The 13,501-nt window shown below is 45.4% G+C and overlaps 1 protein-coding gene across 3 annotated transcripts in view; it reads right to left on the reverse strand.

Annotated features, from left to right (window-relative positions):
- Positions 1-1,353: 1,353 nt before the first annotated feature.
- Positions 1,354-13,501, reverse strand: part of tet3 (tet methylcytosine dioxygenase 3) — a gene marked incomplete at both ends in the record, with an annotated part of 32,219 nt that continues 20,071 nt past the window's right edge. For 2 of the 3 annotated variants that reach the window (XM_079250861.1, XM_079250860.1), the window contains 9 exons: positions 1,354-3,137; positions 3,238-3,586; positions 3,700-3,837; positions 4,061-4,150; positions 5,115-5,265; positions 5,827-6,035; positions 6,657-6,750; positions 8,135-8,225; positions 10,493-13,418. In XM_079250861.1, coding sequence (XP_079106987.1) covers positions 1,354-3,137; positions 3,238-3,586; positions 3,700-3,837; positions 4,061-4,150; positions 5,115-5,265; positions 5,827-6,035; positions 6,657-6,750; positions 8,135-8,225; positions 10,493-13,370 — 5,784 coding nt within the window. The remainder of the gene's footprint in view (positions 3,138-3,237; positions 3,587-3,699; positions 3,838-4,060; positions 4,151-5,114; positions 5,266-5,826; positions 6,036-6,656; positions 6,751-8,134; positions 8,226-10,492; positions 13,419-13,501) is intronic. The other variant, XM_079250859.1, reaches the window with a different exon arrangement.

The following is a 13,501-nucleotide window of genomic DNA, read 5'->3' on the forward strand; positions in this document are numbered from 1 at the left end:
GCAAAATAAGCCTTCTAATCTCTGAATGGATGACAAGCGCTTGTAGACCTGCTTGTACACACCACTTTGAAATAGCAGTCAATGCTGCCCTCTAGAGTTTATACTGGGAAGTGTGCACCCCTACTAGTAGGAAGATAAAGAGTGCCACCTCCTCCATCTCTGTGGTAAGCGCAGATCTGGGTTAAATAGCATTTGCAGGTACTTCCTCTTGCGTTAGTCTCTGTTAAGAACAGGATACCAGAAAATGTGACGAGCAAAGACGAGTTATGTAACATAATTCATTACTGAGCTATATTACATAACTCAATAAAGTCATTGGGAGCAACAAACTATCCATCAGCCAAAGCAAAAGTATTTCCTTGCAAACTTGAGCTAAATCTGAGTTAGAGCACCATATTACAGCATCAAATGCCATGAAGAGTAGCGGAATGATTTTCTATTGGAGCCAGAAGCTGAGCACCAGTCAAGAGCCAGAAGGGTGCAGATAAGCAGGAGGAGCGCATCACTCAACGACAAGAAAAACAGTAAATATTTCTACCAGCGTGGTTTAATTGCAGTCATTCTTTTACCTGGGCATCTATGTTCATAGTATAATTGGTTTTATTTCTAAGTTTTCAAAGTTCAATTTATGCGAATAATAATTACTGTAATAATTCTTCTTCCGTAGCATCAAATTTACGGTACGTTAGCAGTTTTAAAATAAATATCTTGGTGAGGTTTAACTTTTTTTTGCCATTATTTTTCTTTTATGCTTATTTGCTGTCTTTTCTTGTAGGTAATGGCTCCCCCTGCAAGTAGAGTTTTAAAATTGACTAGGAAAATAGATAATAAAACTAAAAAGGGGAAAAAGCTTTCCAAACATGGAAAAAAGCAACGGTCTGAGTGACTCAGACTGATTGATTTAACAAAAAAACAAAAAAAAACATAAAACAGTCACCTCATTAATAATAACATTAATGAAAACAGCAATAATAAAAAAAAAAAAACAAGTTTTCATTATAATAATACCTGTAATAACAACATTGACAGTAACAATAGCAATCATAATAATATTGGTAATAATAGCAATAATTAGAATCATTAAAATTCTATAAACAAGAAAAAGCGATGGAGTTCCTCTGCAGGAAAGAGAGAGGAAGAGCACCACAGGCAGTGAGTCTGAAGCCCAAACTACTGCCTGACATGAGGTAAAAAACAATAAAAATGTCCCTTCACCACGTGGACTGTGGAGAGGGCAGGATGGAGAGTTGCCAGACTGCGAGACAGCCGAGAGACGTTTGTCCAGCTCGTCACTCTGTCCAGTCCTCCAATGCACCACTCTGTAGCTGTCAGTCTGTCTGTGTCTTTCTGTCCTCAGACGAAGTGGCTGTAGGGTCCAGTGAGGCGTGTGAAGGCATAGGTAGACACAGTAACCATAGAGGTGGTGTAGAACGTTGGGGCTAACCGCGTCACTGGCCCCTCTTTCTTGTCTTTAGACTGGCCAGGTCCCGGACTGGCACCTGCCAATGTAGCACCCCATTTACGTTTCTTCCCAAGTGTCTTAATGTCTTCCTGGGAGAGGCCAAGAAGAGCCGCTTCCTGCTGCCTCTGCAGTGCTCGCTCTGCCAGCAGCTTCATTTTGGCCTCCCACAGAGCCAGGCCATGCATTGGCTGGTTGAGGTTCTTGTGCTGGTAGAAGACCAAGGAGATGCGAGTGGGGTGGGAGCGATCGGGCTTTTTAATTGGAGTGGTGGCGTGAAGTTCCCGACGGGCACATTCAATCAGGATGGAACCGTGAGCTGGAGCTACTGCTACGCCACCAATGCTGGGATCCAGGAAGTTGTGTTCGCTGTCAGACCACACCTCTTCTTCGTCTTCCTGATGCTTGGTGCTCTCAACATCACTCTCGGCTCGGCTTTGGTCACAGTAGGCCTGGCCCGACTGCTGCAGGGCATCGGGGAAGAGACGACCCTCAGGGGCAGGGGAAGGGGTGCTGCCTGCCACTGAACCTCCACAAGACTTCCAAGCCTTCTCCTGGAGCCCAAGGGGAGTTGAGCACCGATTTTCCCCAGTCTTGGACCAGATCTTGTCTGGGTAGGCTCCTGCAGGATTGCTGTGCTTCAGACCAGGACTATATGCAGCAGGCCCCATGGACCAAGGATTTGGCTGAGGACTAGGAGCAGGGCTGGCCCACTGTCTGGGGGTCCCTGGGCCTGGGGTACTCGGTTGTGGAGTAACTGAGGGAGAGGGAGAGGGGCCAGGTTGCGGTGTCCCTGGTTGATGGGGGGCGTATCGTGCTGAGCCTTGGTGTAAGTTAGCCTGGAGCACTGTGCCTACATGAGGGGATGGAGGTGGAGAGGGAGTTACTTGGAGTGATGGACTGGGAGAAGGCAGTGGGGGGGTTGAACTAGAGAAGGATGTCCACTGCTGGGGGAAAGGGGAGGACCGCTGCTGGGAATGCTGGTGAAACGGCTGCTTGTTTGCGCTCAAAGAAGAGGCTTCAGGACTTTGTCTATGGTTTAGATGGCCATCCCAGGCTGTCGGTATAATACTTCCATTAAGCTTACATCCTGGCCAGGCTGCAGGCTGGGGGGTGGTTCTTGATGTATTGGCACCAGTCTGGCTTGGTAATGTACCTTCATAAACTGGCACATCCACTGGTTCCTTTTTGATGACTGGAGTGACTCTGTTGGATGGCTCAGAGGAGACCGAGGAAGGACGGGACTGGTTGAAGTCTGCAGACTGGCTGTAAGCACTGTGGTTCAGTTGGTTGGTTTGCTCTGGGTGGCTGGTGGAGGACTGGGCCAGTCTGGCCTGAAGGCTCTGGATGTCAGGCTTCTTGTCTGCCTCGACAGGCCTACTTCCTGTTTTAGGCAAAGACCCATTTCGACCCTCATAGGTCCTCAGCTTACGTGGGAAAAGTGCATTGGATGGGTAGTTGTAGTAGCCGTAGGGCATTGCGGGCAGACTGGGATGGTAGCCATTTACTGCTTCAGCTGCAGAAGCCTTGCCTGCTGGGGAGGGAGCTCCCCTTGCATAGTAGGCAGGGTGTTGATAGATGTTGTTGAATGGGTCTGTTGCCTGCACAGGGTATCCATCTATTGATCCGTTGAAGGGCTCCGTCTTGATGTTAGGCCTTACCTCTTGCTTTATAACTGCTGATTGTTTAAAACAGGAAAGGTAGGTTAGAAATTCTGTTTGTTCCAACTTACTTTATAAGACAAAACTCCACAAAACAAACACCAAACAATAACTAACCTTTATTATTATGGGGTTGAGGAGAACTGCAGACCTCAGTCTTGATCATTGTTTTCTCTGGCGTTTCCCCTGTATGCTGCATGAGTTTATTCTTTTTCTTCTCTGAGGCAGCTTTCTTGGCCTCCAACCGGCGCTGTCGGCAGGATTTGGCAGGCTCGGGTAACTTACGTACCTCACGTCGAAAAGCCTGAAGCACCTGAATAGCTCCTGTCTGCATTTTGAGCCGCTGGCCCTCGGCGTTGCCAAACTCATCTGTCTGTGATACGGTATATAGAGGCAACACATGGAGCTGCTCGTCCTCAGGGATTTCACCCACTGTACGGTTGTCCTCCTTCGTTAAAGTACACACCTAGCAAAGCATTAAAGGTGAAATATGTCAAATGTACAAAAACACTTCTAATAGCTTTTTTTTCCCCCTACATTATGTCCTGAATTCAAACCACAAATTTTAGATGATCTTACCACTGTGCAGCCATTGTGAAGGTTATGCTGGTCCTTATGAGCATGGGCACAGAAGTCCATGCAAGCAGTGACTCCAGAAAATGGACGGCCTTCCTTCAAACCCAACCTGCAGTCTGGAGCTCGGTACTCTGACAGGCACTGAGGCAGAAGACAGGAGTAACTTTAAACCAGCTCCTGGATTTGTAAAACTGAATTCCATGCAATGCTTACATTTTCACCTGATACTGTTTTAAATTAAAACCCCGCCCATAGAATAGAACTATACGAAAGCCTATCGCAAGTACTGTTGATGTCAGCTGGTTTTTACTGCACAAACGTGCACAATGAATGAACTTTATTGCAAATTTTTTCTGCAACAAACCTGGTTACTGTAGGCCTGTGGTGCCAGTCGCTTATACAAAGGAGCCACCTCAGTTGCAAGAGTTTGGAAGTTGTCCCTGAGTTTGTCCTCCTGAAAAAGATACAGATCAACTGTCAGAACAAAACATGGGTTAAAAGAAGTAAAGCCTGTTTGTGTATCTCAAAGGAATATAGTTATTCTATGGTGTGGAGTTCTGTCAAACACTTCTAAATGCACAGTAAACAGCAGTCAGTGCTCTAAGGGCAGCATCGGAGAGAAATTTTATGCAAGTTACGCTGGTAACTACTTAAATATACATATACCAAACCTAACAGCAGGATAATTTAAAAAATGTTCTTTATCCAAGTCAAGTTTTGGTAAATGGACTGTATATATATTGCGCTTTTCAAGACATCTTGACTACTCAAACCCTTCAACACTTCATGTCACATAGACCCTTACTGTACTTCTAGATTTTATTTATTAAAAGCTTTCCTCTATCGCACACATTCATACCCTGACAGACACTTTGGTATGCAGTCAGGTCAAGCCTGGAATCAAACCATCAACTCTTCAGTGCCTGAGCAACAGCGATGAGCTACGGCGCCTGAGCTAGAACTGCATCATGTGGTTGATCTGGATTTCTTTGGCACTACCTTTTCTCAACAGAAGTACGCAGCATGTAGTGCACAGGCGCTGGTCAGGTATTGCTAGCTCAGTACCTATACAGTTTTACATAAAGCTATATGATTCCATAACATAGCTGTTTGTCAAACTGCTGTAACTTTCTGAAGTTTGTGTTGATTCATCCAACAAACTTTTCTGCTCTACTGTCCCTTGTCATTGTTTTGAATAGTTGTTAGCATAGCCAGCTTTTTAAGCATTGCTCTCATTGCTGTCTGCTGCAGATAGGACACTGACTGCTCATAAGTGCTTTACACAACTCCACTCCAAATCTCAGGGACTAAACAGCAAAACAAAAGAACTTATTAAAAAAAATGTGTTCATTGTTAGCTTAGCATGAATGCATTGCTTTTTAATGCAGTAATACAGTTGATTTTAATGTCATGTGTACCTCTTCAGGGTGTTCTCCTTGTAGCCTGAACTTGCGCGGCATTTTGCTTCGGGCGTACTTACAGCCATTAAAGTACATACTCCAGGAGCAGCCGAATGAAAAGGAAGCACCACACTTTTCAGGGTCCTTGCCTTGACAGGCACAGGTACGACTGCATAAGACACAATAAGCAAACTCTTAGCTGTTAGTTGTTTTGGATGTTATTTTTGTTACTTTAGAGTGATCTCAGTAAAAAATTAGGCCAGTGTTCAATTTAAAACCACAATGTTACAAAGCATTATTATAGTCTATTAAGTTTCCATCTTTGGTCACGTTGCATGCAGACAGTTTGAAGTCTATAATTACTGCAATCTTCTGCTATAGCAGTGGGTGTTGACACATTTTCTCACAGACGGTGAGTAGTTCTTATCCACACACAAGTATAACAAAACCGCATGTAAGCACAGATGTTCTAACGGAGAGGAACTGAAGCTTTATGCTCACAAGTCTCACAAAATAAGGCCATTAACCCTTACCTGCAATGATTTTGTTTTTAAAAACTCTACATATTTTTTAGCAAGTTATAACTGTGTTTTGGTCTTCTTGAAAAAGATATCTTAAAAATACCCAAATATTGCACATTTATGCAGTGAAAATACATCATGGCATAGCATGTTATACATTTACAAACATAAAGAAGCCAGGGGCTAAAAGCTGCCATTTGGCTACTCACTCATCGTTGAGGCCACAGCGTCGGCTGGTGGGGTTGCCGAATTTGGTGAGAGTGTCAGTGACCTCACGGTACAGCTTGTCAGCAAGGGCTCTTGGGACACCATCCCAGGCTAAAATGAGGATGATGATGACGGCATTGGCACAGTGGTGGCCAGCACGATGACGCACCAGACATAGCAGCTTCTCCTTGTCGCTGCCACGGCGGATCACCTGTTAAGACACAGAGCTCATCTTTACTTCAGTTCTGGTGCGGCTGATTTTGTAGTTACTGTGTTTGACCAGCAGATGTCCAACCATATTAATTATCTTTCCATACAGACAGAGTTTATGTGGTTTGCTTTGGTGTAAAACTCCAAGTCTGTCAAAACAATCACATCTGACACCCCCCCCCCCCGCCAACCCCTCATTGGCATGGCTGTTTTAAATCCATAAAGTCATTAGCAAGATGTGTCAGGGCCCACACTGGAGGGGAGGCCAGACAGCTGCTAGAAAGTGAGACCCCCTAGTGACTTACCCTTTGTGGGTGACAGACTTTCCTGTGTGTCTCCCCTGGACCCCTCATTATACAAAAACACACACATGCTGCGTAAATCACTTGTTGATTGGCTGTCGCTGCTTTCAGGAGGGACAAACAATCACAAACATCCACCCTTCCCTTTTCTTCACTTGAACTATATCAGGCACCAAATGAGATGCTGACAGACTGTCAACAAAATATGGAAGTCTGACTTTCTTTAAGGTGGTCCGTTCCTGTAAAGGCTCTAACAGTTATACTTATGATTATCTGAGCTTGTCTCTTGTATTGGGAGTGTGTAACGGGATTCTACTTACCCACTTGGCTATAGGACACCCATGCGAGCTCTTCCCCTCTCTGCCTGTGTACACCACCTTCTCTATCCGGATGGCTTCCCCCTTTTCTCCATACCTGCACAGAGGTAGAGAAACAATGTTGCTACATTAGGAGACATTGGCGACGGCACTGCACTGCAATAACTACAGACAACACATGGACAGTCTTTAACAGTTCTACAGAGGCTCATCAGCTGCATCAGAGCTGCCAAAGGGAACACGGCTTTCTACCATAGACAGGCCAAGCTCAGTGATGCGAGCTGGAGTGGAGTGTGTGTTCACAAGGCTCTGCTGAGATTCACACGAGTACGGCAGAGTAAACCAGAGCCCACCGACTTCTGCACAACACCAGCCACAGGAGCTAGTGTTTGACATGTCTCTCTGCTGGGCTTTATGACATGTGACTGCGTGGATAAGTGTATTCCTGCAGTCGGTACAGAAGGAGGGAAAGGTCGAGGGTTGCACCGGGATGCAGGCAGGTCATCGGAACTTGTCACATGTCGGGTCACACCACATATCAGCTTCCCCAAGCAGCTTGATACCTGCCATTGTGAAAACTTCAGCCCTGAGCAGATTTGGCGTGACAGTGAGCTCAAAGGGCTCCTCATCAATGGGAGTCATCCTAAGGTAGCAGAGAGACCGTGGGGGGATTAAACTTTGTCACCACAGGGGTGGCCTGCTGGGGTCAGAGGTGGGTCAAAGGTCAGTTTGGGACTATAGGGTCTTAACATCTTACGTCATCTCTCAAACAACAAAAAAGAGGCTCTGGTGTAACAACACCCTCCCTACTTCCAGCACTCTGAGTACTAATGGCTCATTGGTTCAAGAAGATAAACAACTTACTGGTTTGGTTTGGTGATTACAGTGTGTGTGACACTGATTAGATTATAGTCCTGATAATTAATGTCAGTCTTTATTATGTTTGTAAAACCATAAGCCACACATTTTTATTTGACTAAATTTTATGTAATTTAATTTGAGGTTTGGAAAAGAATGAATTCAGCTTTGTGTGCTTGAATTTGCACATTAAACTTTAACCCTCCTGTTGTCCTTCAGGTCAAAATGATCCGCCTTTGTGGTGGACACAGGGTGTATACAGAAAATGAGGACATCAGGAGGGTTAAATGGCTCCCGTCCTTCTGTTTTCCTCTTTCTTCCTATTTTCTGAGTTTCTCTGCTGTTTGACATTCCCCTCCTTCCTCAATTCCTCTTCCTCTCATTCTCAGCTGTCATCTGCTACTACTCCGGTGATTCTTGCTCTGCCTGTGATGTGCTGATGATGCTGATATTTCCTGTTCCTCCAACTGGATTCTGGGTCACAGATTCCCTGAGGACAAAAATGTGTAGAGGAGGAGGGGAGGGAAGAGAAGAGAAGAGAAGAGAAGAGAAGAGAAGAGAAGAGAAGAGAAGAGAAGAGAAGAGAAGAGAAGAGAAGAGAAGAGAAGAGAAGAGAAGAGCACCTTGTCTCCATCAGGTTTCGTATGGAGGCTACAGTAGGTCCAGATCCCAGGTGGTTGTAGTAAGGCCCTTCATCTTTTTCCAGGATTTGTTCTGGAAAAGAGAATTTACAGATTAAAGAAACTATTAAAGTAACTACACCTCAACCCCCCCCAAAAGAACACTAGTTTAAATCCAACGATCATACCAATAAAAAGACAGTACTCATTTAAATTAACACTTAAGAGAACAACATGGTGTAGCATCACTTCTGCAATCATGTGGATGGACATTATGTTTTATGGCAAATCTTTCTCCAAAATAGCTGCCTACAGATAACATTTCATTAGAAACTTTACATCACCATAGAATATTTGATTCAGCATGATTTCAGACTTGATTTTATGTCGGTCGTATCAGTTGTTTCCTTCTGTGTTGCATATTTGTTATGATGTTGAACATGTCTTGCTTGAAGCTAAAGGGTATTCGTCTCTCAAATTGCAGGGTTTTGCTCAGGTTGTAAATATTTTCACAGTAAAAGTCTGCTGACCTCAGCCAAGACTAAAGCTTCACTTAGCATGCTATCACGTGTCATTCTAGGCAGACTTTTGTAAAAGGCCAAACGGGCACCAGATGTGCTTTGATGTATGTCTGAGCAAACTTAGCGCCACCCTCTTTGTAGCTGAGGTCCACTTGTCACTGAAAAGTGTGTGAATGTGCAACTGATTGCAGCAGCCAGTTCACACAAACACACATGAGGGCATATTATCCTCCCCAAGCTGAGACAGTGGGTTGTGAGTGCAGGGTGTGGTCTGTTGAGTGATACTTAGCAAAGCAGAAGCTTTTGAAAGTAGTGATGAATCGGTGATAATATGTAGGAGCATGTCTGCGTGCATATGTGTTTATGTTGTGTAAGCGTTAAACTGATTGGTGCTAATCTTTGTATGTGATAATGTGCAAGTGAATGTATGTTTCATTATATGACAACATCTTCTAAACTGCACTGGGTGGCTCTGCTATGCCCTGCTAGCTACGTCTCCCACCACTGCATCGCTCTGTGGGGTCTATAATGTGTAATGCAGCTCATGCTTCAGATTATCAGACACATTCTCTAAATCTAAGTTCTCTATCAGATGATTGTCTATGTACATTAACTGAGATGTGTGTGTGTGTGAGTGTCTGCTGGAAAGGCAATATGAGGTCACATTCCCCTGGCGGTTCAGGGAGGTACCAGGGCGTGGCTCATGGCAGGAAGTGGAGGAGTCATACTTGATTCTTGTGTGTAAATTGTTTAGCTGTATGTGTGTGTGTTTGTGTGTGTGTGTTTGTGTGTGTGTGTTGGCCAATGATTTTTTTTAGCTCTATGTACCCTGTATGGAATTTCATTTAAGAACACTTTTATCCAATATAAAGCTGATGGTGATGTATGTAAATAAACTTTTCTATTAATACTTGTTGTCCTCTAGGCTGTACTCAGTTTTCTGCAGCTGCTTTCCCCCTGCTATGCTTGCTCTTCAATAGGAACAGATAGGCTCTGTACAAGGGCTTTAAACCTCATACATAGTTATCTTCAACTGACTAAAAAAAGATTTAAAGTTCTTGCTAGCTTCTCTGAGAACACTGAGTTTTTTATAATTCAGCTAGTACACCGAGTTCATTAACAATTACCTCTTACATCAGCAATAATTTACTTTACCAAGTCATGAATGAATGATTTCATGAACAGAGTGGTGATACAATATAATAGTGTGGGTGTAAGAGAAAACAACACTTCACTTAGACAAACTTAATCTTTTAGCAAATGTTTAAAAAGCTACTTTTAGGTTATTAATTTCAACTGGGCCACCTACTCTGTTGTAAATAACTACCCTAAGCAGGGTGCTAACCAAACTACAGGACTGAAGCGCTCTCTTTCTAACAAAGGCAGTGATTTTCTTGCCTGCCAGACCCAAACCCACACAAAAGGCTCCTTCTGCCACCATTGCTTTTGTTCCTGCCTGCCGTGTTCATTGCTTCGTGTTTTTTGCTGTCTGGATGGTCGCAGCCACAAGCCCTGGCAACACACACATTCTTAGACACTCAACAAATACTATGAAGAGAGCCGGTGCTGGGGTGGAGGATGGGGGTCTGTGTAGATCAAAAAGTAAAAGCTAGTGGTGACCCTTTCTGCAATAAGACTCTTCAGATGAAAAATAAGTTCTACTTTATTTGCTAACACTTTATTGATTGACTTAAATTCATCCTTACACACAGATCAGAGGACAATGTGTGAAGGTAGTTGTATTTATTAGGAGATTGCTGAATGTGTGTCTGAAAAGTTTTAAAGAATTTTAAACATGACCAGAACACATAAGCATGCTAACACCAATGGAGAGACTTACCCACACAAGTACAGGTGGGGAACTCTGACTGGGAATCCTTGGAAGGAGTATCAAACAAGTTCTTTGTGGGGGTGTCCAGGTAGCGAAGGGGGGAGTCTAAGAAGCCTCGGAGAGATGGAGAACAGGGTAGACCATCTTTAGTTGGGGTGTCCTCCTCTGAATAGCACGTAGTGGACAGTACTGCTACATCCCCCGAAGCTTCAAACTTCATACGTTTGGGTAGCGGAGAGCATGGCGTGTTGAATGTATTCTGTAACATCCTGGCCTGCTGCTGCTTGTCCAAAACAGACTCCTGATGCAGAGAAATGTCAACAGGTCGCTCATGTTGCGTTTCCATAGGGCTTTCAGTGGGTGCCTGGCTCGTGGTTGCTTCACTTTGGGTCCCTGACTCATGGTTGTTGACTTCCATCTCCTGATCGTTAGAATGAGGTGTGGAGTTGGCTTGAGCAGTAGGAACTGAAGGAACTGACTGGGAGGTGTGGGATGACGTGGAACTGAGGTCCTGAGGACGGATTAGGGATTCACTCCCTGGTTTTGGGGCTGTTCTAGTAGTCTCCTCTCCAGGCTGAGAGGCAGATGCATCTGGAACCGAATCTCCAAATTCAGCTTCAAACTGGCGGATCAGATCTTCGTATTTCGGATCTATGTTGATGAGATTCTGTAACTGTGAGGTGCTGGATGGAGCTATGGAGGTCACAGTTGTGGTAGTGCTGGTGTTACTACAGGCCAAACTGTCTGTTCCTTTTGATTTGTCGGGGGCTGAAGGAGCCACCGGTGGAGACAGAGGGCCAGTGAGAGCTGGAGTGTTTTCTGACAAAACAGAAACAGTGGAAGTGGGAGCCTTTGAGTTGTTGGGAATGGTTACCTGAGATTGGGCCAGGGCAGAAAGGCCTGCTGCAGCGGCCTGAGTGGAATTACTGTTGAGAGGAAGGGATGAGAGAGTGCATGCTTGCAGGCTGTTCAGGGCTGGGACTCTGTCCATCATAAGGACCGGTGGTTTTTGAATGGAGATCTGACTCTGAGGCAGGAAGGTTGGCATGGAGGCTTTCTGCTTGGTCTTTTTGATGATTATCTGTTTAGGTTTGGGGAGAGGAAGACCTATAGACATACCACTCACAGCTTTCATGATGGGAGATCCTTGGTTGCTTTTTTTCTTCTTGGGTTCCTTGGGCTCCTGTTTGATTGCCAGATGTGACAAACCTCCTGCATCCATCTGTGGCCACCATTTCTTCAAGTTTTGGCAAGCCAGAGGTGCACGTGGGCCAGGTGCTCCAAAGCCAGAGGGGTGGGTAGCAAAGAGGTTCCTCTTGTAGTGAAGGTGCTGTTGCAGAGCTGCCTGAGTGGAGTGGCTGATGGCTGCTTGACCAGGAGACATGGGATTACCAGGGTAGACCTGACCCTGCTGTTGACCATTAGACATGCCATAATGTCCCATGGAGGCAGTGTGATGGTAATGCTCACTGTCTGGTTCTTGTTTTATCCTGGCCATTGCTGGGCTTCCTTGGCCCTGAATATTCCCATTCTGGTTCAAACTGAGCTGCTGTGCAACTGGAAGCTTGAAAGGAGAATTGCTAAACTTGCCACTGGTGTCACCGAGCAGCTGTTTAAGCTCTGACATTGGGTCGGAACCGTTGTGAGCTGTAGTGACAAAGCGAGACTGGGGCTCAGACTTCATATACATCCATGGATTCTTCTGTTCAGAACCTCTGCCTGAGTTCTGCTGCCACTGCTGGGGATGAGGACTGTAGCCTGGAGGTTTTCCCTGACCCGGGAAAGTAGAGGTAGAGGATGGGAGAGGACTAACGTGGGTTGAATGGCCCTGGGACTGTGGTCTGTGATGTTCACATGATGCTGAAGCCTGCTGGTTTGTGTGCAGTCCTGGAGGGACAGACTGAGAGCGTGAAGATGAGTTATTGCCCAGAGAGGATGGGATCAAGCCAGGTGTAATGTTAGGAATATGTGGATGATTATGAAGGTTATTTTTAAAGGTGGGTTGACCTGGAGAATTGACACCTTGAGGACTAGTGCCAGATAACTGTGTCAGGGCATCTATGGCAATGGCTGTCTGAAGACTGATGTTCTTTTCCTTGGCGATGGAAAGCACCTGGGGAGAGCAAGGAATAGGGGGTTTGGAACAGGGCACTTGGACTAGGTGATGGCCTTGATTTACTTCTTGCTGCTGAGAGCATGAAGTAGACTTATGGTGACCACCATTCACCTGATGGAAGGTCTGAGGGTGTTGCTGTAAATGGGGTTGCGGTAAGTGCATGGCACCATCAACAATTTTGTGTGAGTCTTTATCTTCTCTGGTTGCTAATTTAATCTTCTTTTCCAACCACTCAAGGTAGTCTGGACAATCGGGCCCATCGCAGTTGCAGTTAGGGGGCTTGTGGCCATGTTTGGCTTGGCTCAGTGCTGTCTGTAGGGTGTCAAGGTCCTCTAGAGGTTGAAAGCTTCCCTCGGGAGCCCCAGCAGGGAATTTGGAACGATCTCCACCAGCACCTGTTTCCTGGATGAACTTCTCGTACAGCTGGGCCATATTAGGCTGAACACGGTTGCAAGAGGAGGAGGAGGAATGAGGCAAGGAACCAGCAATTGCAGAAAAAGCCACCAGATTGTGAGCGTCCTCCATGTTTGCATGGTGGAAAGGTTCAGACGGGGTTGTATCACCGTTGCTGCTCCAGCATGGCTGCTGTTGTTGGGTGTCACTGACCTTTCCTTGTCCTGGCACCCAACATTGCCTTGGAGGCACACTTCCTGCTCTCTGCTGTTCTGTTTCCATAGATGCCTCATCATCATTAGGGTAGGGGTTCACCCCATTGGCCAACTCCAGGCTCAGCTCGCCTTCCTGGAGGCGGTCATGTGACCCAATTTCCATCTGGCCTCCACTTCTGGGGCCATCCACCGAAGTGACTTTGTGAACAGTCTGAAAGAAAAAGGAGCAAGATTAGTTCAAAGAAAAGAAAAAGGATGCTATACAACATCATGCCAACAGGAAAATGAATAATC

Source organism: Telmatherina bonti, assembly GCF_933228915.1.
Source record: "Telmatherina bonti genome assembly, chromosome: 13".
Lineage (NCBI taxonomy): Eukaryota > Metazoa > Chordata > Actinopteri > Atheriniformes > Telmatherinidae > Telmatherina > Telmatherina bonti.